This window comes from Gallinula chloropus, assembly GCF_964237585.1.
Source record: "Gallinula chloropus genome assembly, chromosome: 9".
NCBI classification, from domain to species: Eukaryota; Metazoa; Chordata; class Aves; order Gruiformes; family Rallidae; genus Gallinula; species Gallinula chloropus.
This window is the reverse complement of record NC_140094.1, coordinates 19,120,963-19,142,882: the sequence shown is the minus strand read 5'-3', so window position 1 is coordinate 19,142,882 and position 21,920 is coordinate 19,120,963. Positions and strand designations below refer to the sequence as shown.

The 21,920-nt window shown below is 50.1% G+C and overlaps 1 protein-coding gene across 1 annotated transcript; it reads right to left on the bottom strand.

Annotated features, from left to right (window-relative positions):
- Nucleotides 1-353: 353 nt before the first annotated feature.
- ANP32A (acidic nuclear phosphoprotein 32 family member A) lies at nt 354-21,746 on the bottom strand. Its single transcript, XM_084268194.1, has 8 exons — nt 21,631-21,746; nt 5,666-5,815; nt 5,393-5,515; nt 3,717-3,915; nt 3,412-3,510; nt 1,824-1,921; nt 832-892; nt 354-626 (listed from the first exon to the last, which is right to left on the bottom strand). The coding sequence occupies exons 1-8, from the start codon at nt 21,682-21,684 to the stop codon at nt 565-567; spliced, it is 846 nt and encodes a 281-aa protein (XP_084124320.1). The 5' UTR covers nt 21,685-21,746; the 3' UTR covers nt 354-564.
- Nucleotides 21,747-21,920: the final 174 nt, after the last annotated feature.

Here is a 21,920-nt window from a genome sequence, read left to right as displayed (position 1 = left end):
GGCTTCCATTTGAGGCATCCCCCCCCCCAGACCCCCCCCCCCCCCCAAAACACTTACGGTGTGTTTAGCGACCGGCAGCGGTGGGGAAAAATCCCAACAAGCAATGCTACTCAGCTGTCTTGGAACAGAGTGTGTGTGTGTTTGGGGTTATCAGCACTCATTGGGAAGTTTTAATGTCTTTTTTTTTTTGTCTTTTTTAGTTTTTTAAAGATATCAAACTACCCACTCCAAGAATAAGAAACAAATTACCACTTGGTTTATACTTACTATTGCAGTTACAGGGACTAAGAGAGGGGACAAAAAGAAAACAAAACAAAAAAAAAAACCCTATTTAAAATGAATAGGAGGAGGAGTGGCAGTAAAAATAGTATTTTATTCCCTTGCCCACCCAGTCTGCTTCTCCCTCTCGTTCCCACAGCAACATTACAATCAGAAAAAAAAAAAAACAAAAAAAAAAGAAAAAAAAAGAAAAAGAAAAGGGTGGGGGCGTGGGGAGGGGAAATACAGGGTAAAAACAGTCAAATCACAATAGGAAAATTTCAAAATAGGGTTTTTTTTTTCAGTTTAGTCGTCTTCATCCCCTTCGTCTTCAGGTTCTCGTTTTCTCTTCTGTCCCCGTTCTTCATCTGGAAAATCAAACACAACTGGAGTTACTGGAGTGACTCCTTCATGGGGGGTTGTACAAGTTCAACCAGCTTCTGCTCTGGCAGCTGGGCTGCCACCGAAGGAGCAGGAATACAAACATAAGCCTGCCCTTCAAAACTGGTATTTTACATTAAAATAAATGCTATTATTGTTTTATCTCTAGCAAAAGATGGATTGCTGCCATACCGGGCTCTTCTTCATCTTCATCGTCATCTACCTCGCCATCATTGTAGCCTTCTTCATCCTCCTGGATTTAAAAAGGGGGGAAAAAGAAAAAGGAAAGATTGGAGAAGCTGGTTTCAGCAGTGGACCTTTCCCAACTGGCAATACCCAGCAGTGTTTTACAACAGAAAGCCCTTGGAACATCTTAAACAGAAACCAAACAAAGGCAGGTGCTTCTTACACCTTATTTAGGTGCAGTTTTTGCTACAGCCCAACCAGACTGGGGCCCGTTTCACTGCAGCCAAATCACAGCAGCCACTTTGAGCAGCAAGCCTTCAGCAAGGGAAACAGTTTTATGCTTCAGGCTGGTAAGCAGCTGTGGATTTTGTGACAATATCCTGAGTGGAGTAAAACTTGACGACTGGTCAGTAGGAGGAAGCACATCTTCTAGGGGTGAGGTGCAGGTGGTGCTGAGAAGTGGCAGTTTTGGGGTGGGAGTTAAGTATCTAAGGCTGTTAGGCCAGAGGACTGGTAACACAGCTTCCTGTAGTCAAATGTGAGCCTGTTCCTAGTGTTTGTGCTAGCAGCAAAGTCTCAGCAGAGTGTGACCAGCTCAGCACAGCCTACTCGCAGGAGCTGAGCGGTTCAGTGCCCCGAGGAGTCACAAGGTACGTGCCCAAGGAGGAACCTCCTCGCTCAGAGAGCACAGGGTCAGTAATCCACACACCGCATCCCTGAGGAGGCTGTACCGCCAGGCTCCGCAGAGGTTCCTGGCGGCGTTTCTGACATCAGCCCAAGGAGCAGAATGATTTCATGTCAGCGGTCACTAGATGGCAGCTGGCTCATAGACAGACATGCCTCAAAGCCACCCCCATCGCCTCACTCCTCAAGTGAAAAGGGCGGGATACACTTCAAGTACTGAGAGCCACCACTGCCCGGGTCTTGTTTCTTGCCCAACTTCTCCCAGTTAGAGAATGGTCACTCCACACCCGCTATTAACTACATAAAACCCTTACCTCTTCCTCCCCGCTCACATCCTCCTCTTCTCCCTCCTCTTCTTCCTCCTCATCTTCTTCGTCTTCTACTACCTGAGCATCGTCATCATACTCCTCTTCTATAGAGTCAGACAAAATTAACCACTCAGACATTTAAAGTGTACTTCACTCCCCCCCCAAACATTGGTACATGGGCTGTGCCCTCACTACCCAGACAAGGAGCCAAGCGAAAGCTTTGCTTAAGGCAGCACAGAATGGAAGGCAGCTCCCTGGCTGTACATGGGGGTAGGTGAAGTTCTGTGCCCCTCCAGCCTGGTGACAGGGCAGCGTGGCAGCCAAACCCACCGTCTGAACAGCTCTAGGGTGGCAGGAGCTGTGACAGTCAGTCAGAGCAGACTTGGGATTGCTTCAGCTGCTCCAGTCCCCACTACTGATATGTGTTTCTGAGCCTGTGGGACACTGGCAGCTCTCCCTCTGCAAGTGTCCATCCGCTCCCACCAGGGACAGGGCAAAACTTAACAGGCCAACCAGGCACCATGAACCCTCCCTAAGGGACACTGCTCCCCTTGACGCTGCCAGAGCGCAACAGAAGGGTCACACACAATTCACCCCAGGGGGTCTGCAATCTCTTTTCAAGAGGGAAGAGATTACACCCAACCAGCCCAAGCAACAAACCAGGAATTCGTTTTCCACAGGAATGGTGCTTTGGATCTTTCCCATGTGCCTGAATGCAGACCCAGACCCGTGCTCCGCTGCTGCGGCGCTGCCAGAGCTGGCATTCAGCACGCCAGGGAAAAGTGCAAGTCCAGCTATTCCCCTTTTGCTGTGCAGCTGGGTTTGAAGAGTCCAGCAAATTCCCCCCACTCAGCTGGATCCTCATCCGACCGGCACAGCGATGCTGCCCAGCGCAGTCTGCCAGGGAGGCAGAACAGCACCTCCAGCACAGCAGGACCACCACAAGAAGTTTCTGGAAGAAGTTTCTGGCTGCTTCACTAGTGCCTTTCACTGAGCTTGCCCCAAGCAGACTTCAATACACACGGTCTCCTCTCTTCTGCCCGATCCCAACTAGTTCCCTCTGTCCTCACGGAGTAGCTACAACCTCCCATTAATGCCCTGACTCCTTAACTGAACTCCTTGACTCAGCTACACATTTCTATGGCCATCCTGGGTTTCCACCCTCCCCTTCTCCAGCAGGGCCTGCACAAACTCTCCCACTTCCCTAATCACTCCCCACTTCCCTGAAAATAGGGTTGCTGGAAAACTGCAGCATGTGCACCCTGCCCTTTCTCACCCATCTCTTACACCCTCATCGCCTCAGGTTTACTGTTCCCTGAACTCTTCCAGTGTCCCACCGCTCCTCCTGGCCCCTCTCTTTCCTACCAGCCTTTCAGACCCTTTGCTAGAGGTCAGGCTCAGAAAGCAGCTCTTTCAGGCCCTCTCCCTTCATTCCTTCCAAGGACAGAGGTATCTGTGCTTTACATCGGTTGGAAGGAGCTGCTGAGGACACCCTTCTCCTGCCAGCAGGTCAGAGCTGGAAGCAAAATGTACCACTCAGCCTAACCAATCAATCTTACGACTTACATACACCGAGGTGCACAAATTCACATACCATCTTCATCTTCCTCCTCGTCGTCTAAGCCCTCCACGTAGCCCTCTGCATCAGAGTCCGGCGCTTCTTTGTCATCCCGATCTTTCACTAGAGATAAGACTGAGAAAGTAGCTCTTTCAGGCCCTGCCCATCTCCTTTCCCCTCGTTCCTTCAGAGGACACTGAGGTACTTCTCCTTTACATCAGTCAGGAAGGAGCTGCTGAGAACACCCTTCTCTTGCCAACAAGTCAGAGCTGGAAGCAAAACGTACTAGGCAGCGTATCGACCTTTTAACTTACGTACACTAAGTAGCACAATTCACATACCATCTTCATCCTCCTCCTCGTCATCCAAGCCCTCCACGTAGCCCTCTGCATCAGAGTCCGGCGCTTCTTTGTCATCCCGATCGTAGCCATCGAGGTATGTGAGTTGAGGGAGGAGCTTGAACACGTTTTCTCTATAATCATTCAAGTTGGTTACCTCACAATTGAAAAGATCTAGACTCTTCAGGTTTTCTAACTTTTTCTGCAAGGAAAGAACAAGCCTGTGAAGTCTGGTGTTGCAGTAATTCTCCACGGAGCAGAGAATGCAGCAGCAGCCAGAGTTAACGTGCTCAAGAGCTTCCTGGGATCAAAGGGTCAGTTTGGTCTCTGCCTACAAACTTGGTGTGGAACAGAACTCTGCAGTGCTTGGCCATCACTGCTGCGGTGTCCCCGAGTGGGAAATCCACTCCCTCAAGTGAAGCATCTCCCCAAAGAGGACTGAGGTTTGGAAAGGGGTCAGGGTGCACAAGTCACACGTGCTGCAAGGAGACAAGCTAAGAATAAATCCTGGTGCAGTCAGGCATCCCAAAAGCACAAGGCAAGATGCTGGAGCCAGCAGTCGGGTGTATCTGAACCTCTAAAGTGAACAGAAGAGCAAACAGACAATTCTATGACATGGGAATTTTGCTAAGAGAGATTTTAGGAAATTTAGTGATTGCACCTTTGCCTTTGGAAAAATAAAAAAGGCTTAGAAAGCAAACAGGAATACAATTCCTAGCTTTTTTTTTTTGTTTAGGTTGGGGTGGGTTTTTTTTTTTTTTGAGAGGTGGTCTGTACTGCCCACAGCACTTCAAGAAAAGCTCAAGTAGCTGGGGGTTTGTATCAAGTCCCATGAAATATCTCCCTCCTGGATTTTAGCACCAAGGGTGACATTTAAGAAACCAGTAAGCCTGAAACTGGGAGCAGTTAACAATCCTCTCTCTCTCATCTGTTTGCTACCTGAGATTAACTGTTCTGCTCTCCCTTTCTGCTGGGGGAAAGGAGATCCAAGGTGGACTCGTGTGAGAACCGCTCCCTGAGACATTTTCAGAGCCAGTATTTAAGAAATAAGTGTGAGGCCAAAGTCATCTTTTCTGGAGAGCAAAGGGCACACAAACAACAAGCTAGAAAACAGCAATGCCAGAACTTGGACACTATCTGGAACCACAGCCTGACAAACTGGAACTCAGCACTTGAAGCAGTGTAAGGGCAGGAAAGGACGTGGAAGCCAGCAGGAATGAGGGGGAGGGAGGCTCAGTGACCCCTGCCCAGACCACAGTGAGCACACCTAGCTGGAGCACAGGGTGCTGCTGCCAGCCCCGGATGGAAGTGGTGTCCAGCGACTGCTGACACAAGGCTTCAGGGAAAACACACCGAGCTCAAGCAGAGCATCCAGGGGATGACCCACAGCCCAGGCCAGGGTGGAAAGCCGCAGTGCTTCTTCCCACAGAGCCCATGGGGAGATCCCAGCCCCGGCGGCGGAGCAGCAGCCACTAGAGGGAAGCAGCTGCTCACGCTGCCGGCACAGCCTAGGGCACAGCCCGGGGGCAGAGCCCTTCTGCACAGCCCCCTGGCAACCCAGTGCCGGATACATAAGCACCCACCACTCCACCACAAGTTCCTTTGGATTTTCCAAGCCTGAAACACCTCCACTCATCATAAACGAGGGTTTGGGTTCTCCCTGAACCCCATCAACTCACCAGCGGTTCTATTGTACCGAGGTCTTTTATTTTGTTGCCGCTGAGATTTAGATGCGTGAGGTTCGGACACTTTTCTGCCAACACTTCCAGTCCTCCTGAGATTCTGTTGTCACTTAGCTCGAGCTGGAAGGCACATAAACATCTTGAGTTTTTAGTGCAAACACGTACCACAAAGCAGTCTGTCCAGCTAATTTAAGTTTTTAGGCAAGCAAGTTGTTTTACATTCGGTGTAGTGCAAAGAGGGAGGGATATAGCACAGGAGATTTTATTTACCTTCTTAAGTTTGTTTAACTTTGGTAAGTTTGCAACTGAGGTTAAGCCTACGTTGATTGTACTTAAGAATTCCAGCTCTTCAAACTCATCTGTGAGGCCTTCGATTTTGCCTTCGTATGACCTACAGTTGTCAAGAACGAGTTCTTTAACCTGGAAGAAAGAACAATGCAAACCGTGTGTAGGATGTTCTCCAAGATCCTCTTCATCAGAGGATGAAGATTTCATGAGCAAAGGACCAGGCAAAAATGGGAAGTATTGCAGTAAAGCAACAAGTATCCATCCAGAAGGTTATTTTCAGTGTCTGATCCCCACTTCAGGTAGCATGGTGAGCAGCCTTTCAGAAACACCAGTATCTGGCTCTGCCTCAGCTGCCCACCTCAGTGGTGTTCTACAGACAGCCTAAAGAGTTCAAAACCAGTTCAAAAACATTAACCCTCCCTTAAACATTGTGGCTGTTAGAATTTGCATCACCTTCAGTAAATGCAAGCAATAAGCATTCTAAATAACATGAAGGCAACCTACGTATTTTTCAACTAACCTACAACCTCGACACTCAGTACAACTCCTGTGCTGTTACATCATCAGCTGGGAAAACAGCTTCTGTTTTCTAAATTTTCTAGATAGCAAAGACTGTTGGAGCTTTTCAAGCATGGAGACACTGCTGTCTGAACTCTTGAGTCTCCCAAAACCAGGAGGCACTGCTGATCCTAAACCATCCTGATTAGAGCAATGGGATGGTACTTATGGGGAAGATCCGCAAAGCCTTTGCTGGGGAACTGCAAGGGATGTGTCAGATGATGCTGGCAGGGGAGGTTCAGCGAGCAGGGCTGCTGCTGCAGCAGTGGACCCCTTATCTCCCTCACCCCCTTGCAACAGAGAGGCTGAAAGGGAGAGGTGGAGATAATGTCCCCACGGGCTTGAACAGCACAGACCTGCCCGACAGCCGGAGCTGGGCAGCCCCGCCGGTGCGTACAGCAAGTCCCAGCCTGCAAGGCTTTGCTGTTGTTTTTCAACAGAGCACTGCTCTTCCTGCAGGTGCTGTCTGCAGCAGATACAAACCAAGAGCATCAGTGCAAAAAGAGACACTGAATGCACCCTGCCCCAAATAAGACAGCTCCTTTTGTCCCCAAAGAAGGGCCAGCCATCCAGGGATCGAGCCCCTTAGCAGCCAACATGGGTTTTCCAGGGCTTTGGGGGGAGCTCTGCCACTGAGGACTGGGACTCCCAGGAAGGGTCCACCCATCCAGGGAGCATCCCGAACAGAAGATTTCTGGGGCTTGTTTCTTCCCTCTAAAATACCTCAGAAAAAGGAAAACCCATCCTTGGGCCATGCATCACAACCCCCATCTCATGCACAAGGTTTGTTTCCAAGTTTGGAAAGAGAGGATGCTGAGGACAGGACAAAGGGAACCTGCTAGAGCAGTGTATGCAGAAGCACGAAGCAACTCCAGTTCACACCAAGGACAGTTAATATGCAAATATTTAGTTTTCTTAATTTTTTTTTATTACTGTAATCCCACTGCAGAGAGAAGAATCCTATGTAGTTTTATAGCTCCAAATAACATCCCTAGATTTCTAATTAAATCCCAGGCGCTGAAGTCAATAGGGAAGCCAGCCCAAAGCAACATGAGAGTACAAGTGATTCATTGAGAGTAGGAGGATCAGCGTTAGACAGGAAATACATTTTCCAAGACTCTACAATTTTCCTAGAAGAATTAAGATAGGGAATGACTACACAGAAGTCTTCCAGAGGACTTTCTGGCTGGTTAGGAGAAACCAAAGATCGAGTCAAACGCTCCTGATCTCACACACATCTATTCCACTGGTGGGGGAGAACCCAAAACCCTGAAAACAAACTACAAAAAGCCCTCTTTGCTTTGAAATTTGGACAGCAGGAAAGCTATTTGAAGACAAACAGGCATTTCTTCTTACTGAGACAGGACTTAAGTATGAGGATCCTCCAGTTTGGGCACAAACACACAGTTTTCTCAGTCATTTGCTCACACACTCACACAAGTCCCACCAAAAAGTAGTACAATAAAGGAAGCCTCCCCCAGGCCCAGCCCATACAGCACCCACACTCCTTCCTATCTGTGTCCTTGCTTGCAGCACCCATGGTCCCCACCTGCCCCCTTATCTCCCCTGGCCAGCGAGGTGGCTCGTCCCAGGCAGCACCCACCTACAGACACGTCTGGGAGCCAGAAGAGCAGAGGGGAATGCTGCAGTGCCCACCACAGCACGCTGATGTGTGGCTGGAGAGCCCACAGGTGGTTTTCTTTTTGCTTTATCCTCTTTGCAAAGGGAGCTTGCAAGAGCACACACAGGAAGATGAAGCAAGGCAGGGGGGAGTTCAGGAGGGAAAACACTCGCAGCCGCAGCAGCCAGTGCATCCAGGGTCAGCTCAGGCTTTGAGCTACACAGCAGAGCAAAGCAGCACCTAAACCTTGCACTGAGAAAGAAGCAGCATCTGCCCTCATCCCCAGGAGGTGGGACAGCCCTTCATCCACCCCAACAGAGCAATGGAGAAGTGGCAAAGAGGGAATTGGACAAAGCTTCCTTGGGGGTAGAGATGTGAGGGGGAGCTGGAAATAGCCACGGATGCAGAAAAAAACCCCTTTAATGCAGTGGCAGAAGAGCCAACAGGCCTCAACTTTTAGTTTGCTCTTTTTAGGGCAAGACTGCTGTTTGCCCTTTGCTTTTCGGAGAGCTTTGATACAGAACCGCAATGCTTTCCTCTTCACTGCACCCTGTACCCAGATACCAGGCAAAAGCAGCCAGAACAACTCCACAGGGAAGCTGTGATGGAACAAAACCGGCCAGGTTTGCAAGTGGTAGAAACCTTAGTGGAACTGATGAGCAGAGCACAGGCTCCTGAGCACCAGAAGCCCAACCAGAGTGATGTGGGTTTGGTGCTGTTGTGGTCAGAGGTATAGGAATGGGCTGAATCACTTCTGAAAGAATGTGACACCCAGGTCAAAATGGGGATGGCTTTGTGTGTTCCAAGAGATGTAGGAGTCCTGCAGGAAATAAGTGCAAAAGACAAACTAGGCCTGTGGGGCTTCCCCCAACCTCACTGCTGCATCATACCCGATCCTCTTGCATCAATTACAAGTGGTAGAAACTACCACCAGCTTATACAGTTTTGACAAGTATTCAAACTACCCACAGCTCTTTACCCTCAGCCTGCAGCCTGGTGCATCCCGCTCTCCTCCCCTTCCACTCTGACTTGCCATGTCCTCCTTAGGAAGGTGCCGTTCTGCAGTAATGCAGAGGCAGTGCTGTATCCCCTGGGACAGGGCACTGCTCTCTGAGGCCCCTCTGGGTTACGAACAGGGCACTTTTCCAAGGTGCTGGCTGCTGCACAGAGGTCTCCTCTCAAACCTCAACCTCCTTGGGAGGATGCTGGGCTTCATCCAGGCACGCTACAGCCTGGAGAGTTAGTGAGCACAGAACTGTGTCAGTAGACAGCGAGGGAGAAGTGGAAAGGTGACCTTAGCAGAGCTGTGTTCCATCTAAACCAGCTCACTACCACGAAAGTATGACAGGACTAAATACCTATTCCTAGTCTTTGTAATCTGAAGGAAAATTCCAGCTCCTGAATCACTCCCCAAACACGCACTGAACTTCCCTGAAAACACACAGGAACGCTGCCATTTCCATGTCTCTTCCCTCATATGCTGTCACCAAAGAGCAGATTAAACACCTGCTTGATGCAAGCACCCTGGGCCAGCGCCCCTTCTGAGCCCTTAGGTACCTGCATGAGGGAAGTGGGTCTCTGCTGGCCTGAACAGATTTAGCTGTATCACACTGAAGTCCCTGTAATCCTACAGACACGGAGATGAGAGGTCAGAACCAGGGAGGAAAATCTGAATGCAGCTGGAGAAAGACTAAGGCTAAAGGAGTAACCACTAACTCGTGTTGAGCTCCATCAAAGACAGGAATTGCATCAGTTGCAGATGGTCAAACCCACCACTGGCTATGCCACAACGCACAGGCAAATCACAGTACTAATTGGAGGAAGTAATAGTACAAGTAAGTACTAGTACAAGACAGACCACACCTGCTGTACTTCTTCCTTCTCCCAAAACGCTGCTACATCGTGAGAAGCAGTGGAAGAACACCATGCCACAGGTAACCAACCACACAAAGCACCCCACAACACCCAAGGAGCTACGAAAGCACCCGCAGGGAAGGTCTAGCAGAAAGCCTAACAAACAGGTGGCTACATTGGTTCCTGTAGTAGGTAACCATGTCTTTGATAGCATTTCTGATAAAGAACCATCAGGTGCTGGGGTAGGGATTTTACACATCATGCAGCTTCCACTGCCGAGCATTTCTTGCCCAGCCAGCCGTTCTGCCTTGGCCGCAGTGTTCCCGGGGTGGCTGGGGGCTCTGCTGCCCCTCTCCCCCATGCAGCAGGTGCCATCTGCTCGAGCAGGTGCTTCCTGGTTGTCTGTGTGCTTCAGCTTGAGCGTTGCTCTGTGGTTTGCTGGTAGCAGCCCTTAGTTTTTCAGCAGTCACACGTAAGTCGAGCAGGTTGCTGCTCCTCCATGGAACTCTTCAGACCTGTTCTCCTGCATCCCAGTTTCTATTTCTGACAGCCCCAGACACTTTCAGCACATGACATCACATCCCTGTTCATGCACGCCGTGCTGTTAGCCGTGGATTACTGCATCCCCTGTATCTCTTCATGACATCACACTCCACATTACTGCCTGCTTGATAACTCTGCTCCGTTTCCGAGTATGGTTACGGCATTAAGCCGTGTTCCCAAATGCACATATGACATCCTTAATATAGCCATGGGGTGTACTCCAAGGCTCCAACCTATTCCTGAAGTACAGGCAATAACATGTAAGCAGCCACTGGACTTCATGGGAGTCATCACAAGTAGCATATGGGACTTGCTCATTGTATCAGTACCCAGCAGACCCTCCTCTGCCTCACTTTCCCAGCGCGGGCTGCCTCTCTGGAAGGGACCATACCCTCCAGTTATCAACACATGCACTACCAATAGAATGTAATTACACATGGGCAACTAATAAACCACATGTGTTACTACCTAAACCTTTAATCTACCTTTCCATTGCAGGTAAAAAGGCAAAGTCTCCAATTCAGCAAGCCTTACAAGCCATGGACAAGAAGATCCCTGAACTTGGGACTAAGTTTCCAAATCCCAGTCTGTAACTGGAGGCTTAACAAGCTGACAGGAGACAGTTGTGAATATAATTTCAAAAGATAAAAGGCAAATTTACAAGTACAAATACCGTTCTGCTGGCTTTACAAGCAGGAACAGCAGGGGCTGTAACATCTCATTTTCAGCACAATGGACCAGATGCTTTTGAAGTGTATGTTGCATATGGTACCCCTAGGCCAGGAATATCACACTATGTGGCATTTTATAAAGAAAGCAGGTAAAAATGAGGGTGTTAACTCAGCCTTGCACTGCTCCCAACCAAACCATCCAGGAGAGCACTGACTTAAGCCCTTCATACCTCTTAACCCAATGGAAACCTCACCCGGAGGAGGGCAGAACTGTGGGAAGGAGGGAGCTGAGAGCAAGGGAAACCTGTTGTGGCAAGTGGAAGCAAAGTCCAAAATACTTCTGAAAGCAGAGTTTTATCCTCTCCCTGATTCACAAACACTTCTTCAAGACACTTGGGTTTCTGTCTTTGGGAGCTTTTTGGTCTCAAAAGCCTGTACAGTCCATGCCAAGCCTCGTGCTGCTGCGCAGTAAAGAACAACCATTGCTGCCTGCTGGAACCAGACTGCCAAGGGTTACGTCCTTCTAGTTCTTGGATTCTAGATCTGTACTGGCAGAGGTTTGGGGATTCTTGAGCAAAAAAAAAGATCTCCTTAGGGTTCTATTCCGATCAGTTTGTGCAGTGAAGTTTAAGAGAAGCCAGCCCTCCAGAGCCACGGTGTTCCCCTTTGCTGGGGAAGGCGTGGATTTGGCAAGGCTCAAGTCTCCAAGAGCCCATCGTTCATGCCTAGCTCTAGTGATGGGAAGGATATGCTGCTCTTCATACTTACATACATAAGATACAAGCTTTCCCCAGAGCTTCTACTGGAGGAGATAAATGTTGCATGAATTTCCATTTCAGATACTACCTGGAATGTGACTAGGCCACAAAATGCTTGGACAAACACTCTGTGTAATACCTTGGGCTAATGAAGCTGCTCACAGACAAAATGCAGTTTCTGCTCTATGATGAACCACCAAATCATTGGGGTTTTTTTCTAAATGAGTATTACCACGTGCCATTTGCCACCTTCACTCAAGAGAGATCCTCAGCCAGGTTATGTATGGCAGCCTGTGATACAAACACACCCACAGCCAGGCTATGCCAAGTCCAGCTCCTGGTGCAATACAGCAAGAGAAGGGAGGAGAATGAATAATCTCCAGACACACCTCAAGAGCTCTTCAGCCTTCCCAGGCCTGTCAGAACGCTGCCCCTTGGGGCTGTGCCCCCCTCCTACCACTGGCATGCTGCCTGCAGGCAGGGACACAGGGAGGGCAGGGAGGGGAGGGCAGGGGAGACAGGTTCCATGGCCTGGACTGTGCTGGCCTGGTGCCATGGGGGAATTCCCTTTCCAAGGGGCAATCCCGGTCTGCTCAGACACTCAGGGACGAGGATTTTACTCCAAACAGAGTGAGATTTAACAGGGAAGGGCCAATGCCAATAGCGCTGACATACTCATCCCCAAGACAAGTAAAATCATAGAACCACAGACTGTTCTGGGTTGGAAGGGACCCCAGGGATCACAGAGCTCCAACCCCCTGCCACAGGCAGGGACACCACCCTCCAGGCCTGGAGCTACACAAGGTTGCTCAGGGCCCCATCCAACCTGGCCTTGAACACCCCCAGGGATGGGGTACCTACCCCCTCTGGGCAGCCTGTTCCAGCCCCTCACTACTCTCTCTATACAGAACTTCCCCCTCATATCTCATCTAAATCTTCCCTTCCTAAAACCCAAACCAGAATAAAGCTCACTGATACGAACTGCAGATGACATCAGACAAGTTTTCTTCCTTACCAAAGCAGCACGTGATTTTGGATTTTGATGCATGCCTTCAAGGCTCTGAGTATCTGAGATGGGATAGGTAGATTTAACTCCCCTGCAACACGTCTTAAACTAGTCAGTCAGGGACCATTTGCTTTACACAGGATCTGGTCATTGCTGTATTGGGCCAAAAATCTGCAAATCCAGGGGCAGGGAGAAACACTGCACAAAACATGGCCAGGGAACCAACCCCCTTCCCTTGAGGTACAGGCAAGATACCTGGCAGCCAGAGTACCTCAGAATCCTCTGAGCAGAGGCGGTGACTGACAGCTGGGGAGGGATTAACACATCTACCTTGTAGTTCTGAGCAGTGCTTTATTACCAGTGCTGTGGTCACCAGGCAGAAGTGCAGAGCCTGTGCTTCTGCCTGGTGTCCATAGTGCTGGTAATGGAGCAGGAACTCCAGATTCTTGCAATAAGGTCAGGCAAAACTACTACAGATCCTTAAAATCCATCTCAGGTTTCTGAAGATGATACAACCCCTCAAAGTTTCATATTAAAAATTCCTCTTCCCCATCTTCTTCTCAGAACCTCCCACCAACACTGTTAATCTGCTGGGTGGATGGTTTCAGAGAAGCCCAAAACTCAACATCCAGCACCACACCAATACAGCTTTGGTGCTGCTCCTATTTTTTCCTACCAGCACGGACACTCATGGATGGGCAGAGATCCCAACGCTGCTGTCTTTGGCCTGTAATGCCATGGTTTTCACAAAGGTTTACTCTGTGCTTGTAAACTATACTCCAGCAGGCACTTTGTACTGAATGAAGCTGATCCAACAATCACCTGATGAAGAAAACTCAGCATTCACTCCAGATGAGGGTGCAACCAAGGAATCCCATGAAAACAGTTGCTTAGGGACCAAAACAATCCTGTGACCACACAGTGTCTCTGTGGATGTATGTTACAGTCCAGACTTGAGCAGCTTGCTGAATCACTGCACCCCAAGCTCGAAGTGATGCAGAAAAAGTGGTCTAAAGCCACCTTTTAAACCCTGCTCAGGTAGGGGTCTGTCTGTGGTAACTCCCACAAGGGTGTGCTGGGCACTCTGCACAAATGGGGGACGGGCAAAAGGAAAGGAGCAGGGGAGGAGAGCTGGGAAATTGGTTGTGTGGTTGTTGTTGGGGGCGTGGGGTGGGTGATGGGGGTTTATTTTAAATCAAAGCTGCACTGTGTTCAGAGACAGCTTAAGGCTGCTCACATAGCTCAGAAAAATGCTGTCTGGCTATCAATACATTTACTTTTCCTGCTCTCTAGTATTTTACACAGCACAGCTATAAACCCCAAACCCAACACGTACAGCTCCAACTTATTTTACATCCCTTTACTCTGCTCTGTGAGAAACTAAAGGCCCAAGTGAAACACCTAAAGCAGCAAAGGGTGAAGAGCCTTGGCAATTCCGACTACACCTTACACTCATACCTGATCACATGGCCCCTCCAGTACTAAAAAACTTCCAGAAAGAATAACCTACTGTTGTGTTTCTCAAAACAAGCTCCATCCCACCCAAGAAACCCCCTGAGTTACGTAACTACACTTTCCCACATGTGTGAGGGTCAGCACAGCCACACACACAAGCAACACACCATTAATTAATGGAGAAAGTGCTTCAGGGGCACGGAGAGCTGTTTCGTTCTACAGCACAGAGCTGCTTTTCAGGTTTGTTCCTAGGGTTAGCAGCCCAACTCTGTAAAAACTCCAAATATTTCTTTAGCTGGCCTGCTTAAAATCTGTGATAAACTGATCTCTGCATTAAATGCTTTCTAATACTCACATTAATGTTCCTACAGACGGTATCACTGACCCGCAGAGCACTTTGCTCTGCTCCTGGCTGGGGTGGCTGACCTCACACGGGTCACTGCAGCTCCACGGCTCAGTTTCTGTTTTGAGAAACAAAGAGTGCCTGACAGGGCATCCAAAGTGCTTCTCCTTCGCTGCCACTATTCATTAAACCAGAAGCAAAACGTTAAGATCGCATCGCACCTTTAATTTGGGAACCCCTTTGGTTGGAAATCTGAAGCATTTAAGCCCAAGAGGCTGGGTTTGTTCAGTGGCACGTACTCCAAATTGCCCTCAGCATCAAAGGACTGATGTAGAGACACGCATAAAAAAGAAACACTGCATTTAAATTAAGACTGATTTCCAGAGCTGCATATTTAATAGAGAAGGCAGCCTCTGAAGAAGTCAGCTGCTGGGGGAACGCGTTGGCAAATCGGGCTTGCAAAAGATAAGCTTTTCCCAGCTTTTTTTTTTTTCCCCTCCATTTTTTTATGGCTTTGAAGGGAAAGTGTTCGATACACCAAGTCGATGGACAAACGAGTGCTCCAAGAGAGAGCACAACTTTTACACAGTGGCGTAAAGGCAAACCACTGAGGCTTTCTTTGGAAATATTTCAAAGGTCATGCTTACATACACAAGGGCTCCAGGACTGATTTTAGCAACCTAGTCAAAAAATACAGACTACGTATTTACTAGCTATTTTGTCTGAAGGACAGCTGAGCAAGAGAGGAGACAGGAAAAAATTATATGCAGAACAAGCCCAGTAGTGTCACATAAATAGCTGGAAAGTGTCCATCACTCCAAAGCACAACAAAAACATCACTGCTCTCTATTCCCTCTTGAGACTCATACCTCACTGCAGACAGAGAGTTTGGTTCATGGAGCCCAGGCATCTGTCAATCAAGGCTGCTGAAAGCCATCACGCGCTCCACAGACGGCAAGGAGGGGACCTCCCTTCCTCCCCTCCCCGCACGAGACACGGCGCCCGGAATTCTGGTGTGCAAACCACAACTACGGCCATGACCCTCCCTGGTTTTTAAGTCATTCAAAAAACCACTTGAGACAGAGTACCCAGGTGGTGTTTCACAGGTCCAGCTCTTCACTTTGAGGCTTCACCAACTTACCGACCCCTTTACGGCAGGAGGATTCATCCAAGGAATGAGATGGGAAGAATCCGCCTGTGGCAGCCTTATGGGATGGAAGCATTTTGGAAAGCAGCCACTGATGTCTGTGCCACCACTGAATGTACACTTAAAGATGCATCACTGACATAGATAACTCAGTCTTTTAAATACAGTTAAGATCTAAAACCTTTTAAAAGTCCTAAATCCCCGCATGGGATTGGTGGAGCCTCACAACATTCAGGAGTTTTTGGTGTAAGTTTAGAGCAGAAGAGCCATAAGGTACATTCTGTGTGTTGGTATATAACACACAATTCCTACTGCAAGGATGGCTAGGCATTACCCTAAAGGCTGGTTCTAGCAAGTTTTGGGTTTCCCACCACCCCAACAACTTGTTTCCTTTAGTAGGAAGAACCCTTGTTTCTCCAGGTGATGCTTTTCTTGACAGATTACAACACAATTATGTCATCTGAAGTGCCTCCTGTGCCTGTCCTTCCTCCCCAGGTTCCCCACAGCAATAAATATGAGGCCCTGCTAAGAGGAGACCAGACAGATAATGAGATGGCTAATAGGATAATTACTCCTGAGGTAGTGTTCCCTAGGACAAGACCCCCTAAAGCAAGTAAACCCCAGCTATTTTTCTTAATGCATTTTTGTCAAAACAGTATTTGGACACAGACCTGAATTGTACAGAAAAATTTGTAGCTGTGATGGCACTTTACATAACTGCTGGTCCAAAGGGGATCCTCAGGAGCTGAGGGTTAAAAAAATAACAATCTACTGTTGCTACTTTCTAGCAGAACCACAGAGAAAATGGGCAATCCAGGCAACTGGTTTTAGATCTGTATACTGGTGCTCTTCAATCCTACGTTCGTAGCTCCTTTCATGTGCTTAAAACTCTGTCCTGGTTAAGGGAAAAGAATTTGCTGAGTATTTCCTTGGTCAGCCCAGCTGTGAAAGGAGTCGTGATTTCAGTGAGGACAGCTCACACATCCCACCAGTCCTCTGGCCTGACTTTTGTGGGCCCCTCCACGATGAGCATCCATCCACTCACCGGGATACTCATTTTAGAGGTTTCCATCTGGAAATTCAGAGCCACGAAAAGCAGCTGTTACACAAACTTGGGAAGTCTGAATAACAACAACAACACAGACAGCTACTTCTTTGTACATTTACACCCTGCTGTCAGCTACAGAAGTGGTTGAGTGATACAAGACTGCAAAAATGCACGATAATCTGTAGCCACCACACCGTGTTTGTGAGTGCTGATCTCATGCCTCCCCAGACACAACCACATCCCGCTTCGTTTCAAACCCAGAGCACATCCCCTTCAACAATTTTGAGGTGGTTCAGCCTGGGGCAAGTAAAAAACAGCATGTATCAGCACCCAGATGCAAGACCATTATTGAAATGCAGGTTTTTGAAGTGATGCCTGTCACTTTAAGCTCTCTACTTCTTGCAAGCACCACAACAAGGAACTAGCTTGGGGAAAAGAGCCTTTTTATTTATATTCTTCGTTTGAAACAACACTGCATCTCCAGTCTTAAAATCTACAGAAAACCAGAGAGAAACCAGACTGTCAAATAAGCTTGAAAGTGCAACAGAGTTAGCAAAACTATCAGACAGACCTTATATTACAGTCAGTATTTCCTCACTGTCCCAATTTTGAGCTGAAAAAGCACTATATCCTCAAACTAAGCAAAGTGGCGTAGCGCTGAACTAGGGAAGATAAGTTTTGTGCTTAATTTCAAAACCATACCTCTCTGTGTCACACTGCTGGGAAGAACCCTTAAGTATTGAGCTTGTTTCACAGTCTAAGCATTTTCCTAACGAGTTTATGATGGGAACTGACTAAGAGTGCCTAAAACCAAGCCCAGGTGAGAACCCTCTCTGCGAGGTCAGTACTTCCACGGCTATGGGCTGATGGTTGGGGAGGAAACCCCCATAGATTAATTAATTGTTCCTGGCCCATTTCTAGCAGGCAGCTAATTATAATGGAAACCCACGTTGATATGATAAGCAAAGCAACAAAGGCTACAGCAAGCACACTACTGTTAAGTGGCTGTTAAATGTAACGGGGTAAAAAAGTTGGAATATCTGGGCAGAAAGGTGTGCAAGCTCCACTCTGGCTGTACAACACAGAAAAAAAAGGTTTCAAGCACATAAATCCCAGACCACTCATCAATGCCAAATCTGTATAAAAAAATGGAGGGAGCTTGTATTATTTTTTTAAAAAAATATATATAATACAGCAACAAAAAGAGAGGCTGAGGAAGAAAAGGAAGAAGTAGCTCCTGTACAGTCCACTTCAGGCCATTTATAATGTGTTTTATTAGTCAGAGTGTAACGTTTTAGGATTATATGACTTAACAGCTCGAAGTCGCTACCTCAGCTGCACAGCAGCATGTGGCATCCTACACAAGGACCGTGTTACATCAAACTATAAAGTGATAATATAGGCTCAGAAAGAACCACAGCATCTTATCAACATCCTCTTATCTAACTTTGATTTACGAAAAGTTTTGATCCTGCACATTCTGATAACAGGATATATTAAACAGAAGATGTATCGCAAAACTGAGGCACATGTAGGGAAGAAGCTCCGAAACAAGTAACGCTCAGGGTGATTTCCACCAAGATTTATTTACATTACACTTATGAGTTTGAAAATAACGATCCCCACGAGGAGAAATACCACTTATCAAAGCGGAAGACTAAACCCATTCACAGAACCATCCTGTCCCATGTCCAAAGACTTGCTAAAAACCCATAAATAAATTACGCTGGCATTAGAATCGCTTCTAAACCCCAGCTGCAAATGTTTTACTCACAGCACTGGCTGGATTTAGCTGAATTTTAACAGGTACTTTAGAGAAACCGACTTCAAACCAGTAAACTCACCAGGACAGAAAAGCACACCATCTGTAATCAATAGCTTTACCAAGCGAAGTCTGAACTGTGCAGCATTGGTAGTGGCATGTCTATCCCCCTTTGCATGAAACCAGAAAGATTTGGCTTTCTAACGGAGGTGATTGCCTTTGCTACCTTGGGAGGACCAATACTGGCAAGTCGCTGAGAGTTAAAGGCTAAGCAAGTAAAAAGAAAAGAGCAACTGGTTAAACAAACCTTTTGCAACTCACTACAGTAGATTCCCGAGTTGCTGAGGCACAGTGAACCCCCCACCACATCAGAGGCCTCTCAACTTTCCTTGGCATAAGCCAAAACCGAGCAAAACCTGAGCAAAGAAGCCCAGTTTATAGCCAACTCGCTTCAGAGCGAGCCTTTAAACCGTAGGTCTGTGTTTCAAGCGGTGAACGGGCCTCCAGAGGTAGAAGCGATGGGCAAATCGACCGAAACCATGTGGGGAAAAGTCAAAAAAAGGGTAATTTTAAAAATATATACGCGTAAAAAAAAAATAAGAAGGAAAGCAGCCCCAGAAACAGCACCTACCTCCCCGCGGGGCCCTGCCCAGGAAGAAGGCGTATTCCCGGGGCCGCGCTCCCCGCCCGAGGGGGTGGCTGAGGCACCTCACGCCGCCGCAGGGCTCCCCCGGCCCAGCCCCATTCCCGCCCGGGCGGGCGCTGCCGGGACGGGGCGGGGCGGGCAGGGCAGGTGCGGCGGCGCTACCTGCCCGCTGGGGTCCGGCCCCCGTCGTCAGGCCGGGGGCGGGAAGGCGGCTTCTCTTCTCTTTTCCCCCTCCCCTCCTCTCCCGAGCGGCGCCCGCGAGATCAAATAAAACCAGCGATGGCTTAAAGCAGCGATATTAATAATAACAAAGGGGGAGGGACGACGGCGGCGGCTTTTTACCCTCCTGGCTCGTCCCGCTGCGGTCGAGAAGAGCCTCCTCCCGCCCCGCGCTCGGCGACAAAATGGCAGCCCCGGCGGCTGGCAGTCATGTCGGAGAGGGCGCCCGGGCGCCCCTCCGTCGCCGCCCGGCCCCGCCGCCGCAGTGCCGGCGGGAAGGCCCCCCCCCCCCGCCCTCACTACCCTCCATCTCCCTCCGCCAACGCCTCGTGTCGCACTTCCACACACCGCCGCTACCCCCGGCCCGTCAGAACGGGCGGCGGGGCGGGCCGGGGCGGTGGGGCTCCCCTCACGGCCCGGCGGGGAGGGCAGGGCCGCCGCCCGCCACCGGCCGTTCCCTCCGCCGCGGCTGAGGAGGAGGAGGAGGAGGAGGAAGAAGGTGGGGGGGAGGAAGAGAGAGGGAAAAAAACATGGCGCCGCGTCCTACTTGCGGTGTGGCGCTGCCAGCGCGGGGCCGGGAGCGGCGCGGGGAGGGCGCTCGCCGGCCCCGCTCGGCTCATTGTGCCCCCCGCGCCCGAACAATGAGCCCCCGCCGGCCGCTCAGGGCAGGGCTGGGCCGCGCCTCACCGGGGACGGCGGCGTGTGCCGCGGCAGTAGCCCTCCCCCCTTCTCCTCCTCGTCGTCGTCGTCGCCGGCGGCCTCCTCCTCCTCCTCCTCCTCGCCCAGGAGTTTTTAAACTTTAAAGAGCAGGTTGCATCGACCTGCCCCCGCCTTTGTCCCTCGGACACCGCGCTTGGCCACCGAAAAAGCCGCGGGACCGCGTCCCGCCGCCGTGCCTCCGCCCTTCCCCCAGCGCCCCCCGGAGAGGTACGTTCTCCCCCTCTTCTCACCCTAAACCCCCCCCCTCCCCTTTCCTTCTTCCCGTTCCCCTTCCGCGGCGGGGCCGGCGCACACCTCGCCCTCCCCGGCCATTATGCAAGGGCCTGACGGCGGTGGCGGCGGCAGCAGCGGGCCCCGCCGGGGGAACGGCGGGGCGGGGAGGGGAGGAGAGGAGGGGGCTTCCCCGCCGCTGCCCTCCGCCTCCCCGCGCCCCGAGTTCGCGCCCCGCCGGAGCGGGCTCAGAGCCCCGCCTGCCTTTGGGCACCCCCTTGGCCGCTGACTCTTTGGGGCTGGGTCTTTTTTTCTTTTAAATAAAAAAAAAAAAGGCTTTTTTTTTGGGTTTTTTTTTTTTCGCTTTCCTGGGTTTTTGGGGGTTTTTTTTGTTTTGTTTTGTTTTTGTCCTGCCAAAGTTTTTTCTCTCTCTCTTTCTCTCTCTCGTTTATTCCGCCAGACGCGGAACAACAACCTGAAGTCCGGCCCCGGGGGAAGGAGGGGAACGGGGAAAGGGGGGGGGGGGGAGGTGGTGGTGGTGGTGGGGGGGGTTTGAGGGGAGAAAAACACGCACACGCACACATCCAGCCTTTTTGTGCGTGTGTGTGGGGATGGAGGGGGTGGAGAGAGTGCGTTTATTTCTTGCATTATTTTTTTTTTTATTATTATTCAACGCTCGCGCTACCGGCGGCGATACCCGATCGCCAAAAAAACGCTTAAGCATTGCTCTAAAATTCTTTTCTTTTATCTTCTCAGCATCTGGAGAGAGGGAGAGAGAGAGAGAGAGAAAGGGCGCGTTCATGAGGACTACAAAGTTACAAATATGGCTCCCCAGTCTCTCTTGCCTGATCACTGCAAAGAAACGAAGACGCACTTTAAACTAAACCCCTCGCAACTCGCTCGCAGTCCCTGCCTGCCTCTCTCCCTGCCCAGCACCCAGTACAAATATTTGCCAACTAAACACGCCGAAGAGAGGAGCACCAACTTATTTTTATTTAATGCACGGCGAGCCCCCCCTCGCAGGCATCGCACACACCGGCACAGAGTCAGGAGCAGCCTCTGGTTTCCCCCCCCCCCCCCATCCCCCCCAAAAAGCCCCGTAACGCGTGCGCCTTCGGGTACCCCCGAATCGGGGGTACACACACACACACACAGGTAGGCACCTCAAGGGCAGCAGCGGCCCCGCCGCTCCCCCCCCTCGCCCCCAAAACCAACCTCCTTCACCTCCTCCGGCCGCCGCCGCTCACCCCCACACCCCCCCCTCCCCCAAGCCCCGCGGGGTTGGGATGCGCTTCCCCCAACATCCCCCCCCCCCCTAAAAAAAATCATCATAATAAATGTGGGATGGATACATAGATATTATTATATCTTTTTGGCGTTGCTTACATCTGAGGGCGTCCTGTTCCGCAGCTCTAAGTGGATCCTTCTCTTCATGTCCATGTCCGTGGCTGGCGGGAGCCTCTCGCTGTCCCCGGCTCCGCTCGTGCAGTGACACCGATGGAGAGAGACACCCCCCCCCCCTCCGCCCCCAAAAGCCAGCGCGGTGAAGGGACTTTGAGGGCTCAACCAGCTCCGCTCGGAATCCCGAGCCCCAGCACCGCGGCGAACACTAACCTGATAACTGCGGAGGCGGGCGCTCCCGGGGGCTCCGGCATGATTGACGTCCGTCCCCGCCA

Coding starts and splice junctions, on each gene's coding strand:
- ANP32A (XM_084268194.1), bottom strand. CDS start 21,684: ATGGACATGAAGAGAAGGATCCACTTAGAGCTGCGGAACAGGACGCCC. Junction 3,916..5,392: donor TCGGTACAATAGAACCGCTG/GTGAGTTGATGG, acceptor CTTTCCTTGCAG/AAAAAGTTAGAAAACCTGAA. Junction 3,511..3,716: donor CGAGGAGGAGGATGAAGATG/GTATGTGAATTG, acceptor CTACTTTCTCAG/TCTTATCTCTAGTGAAAGAT.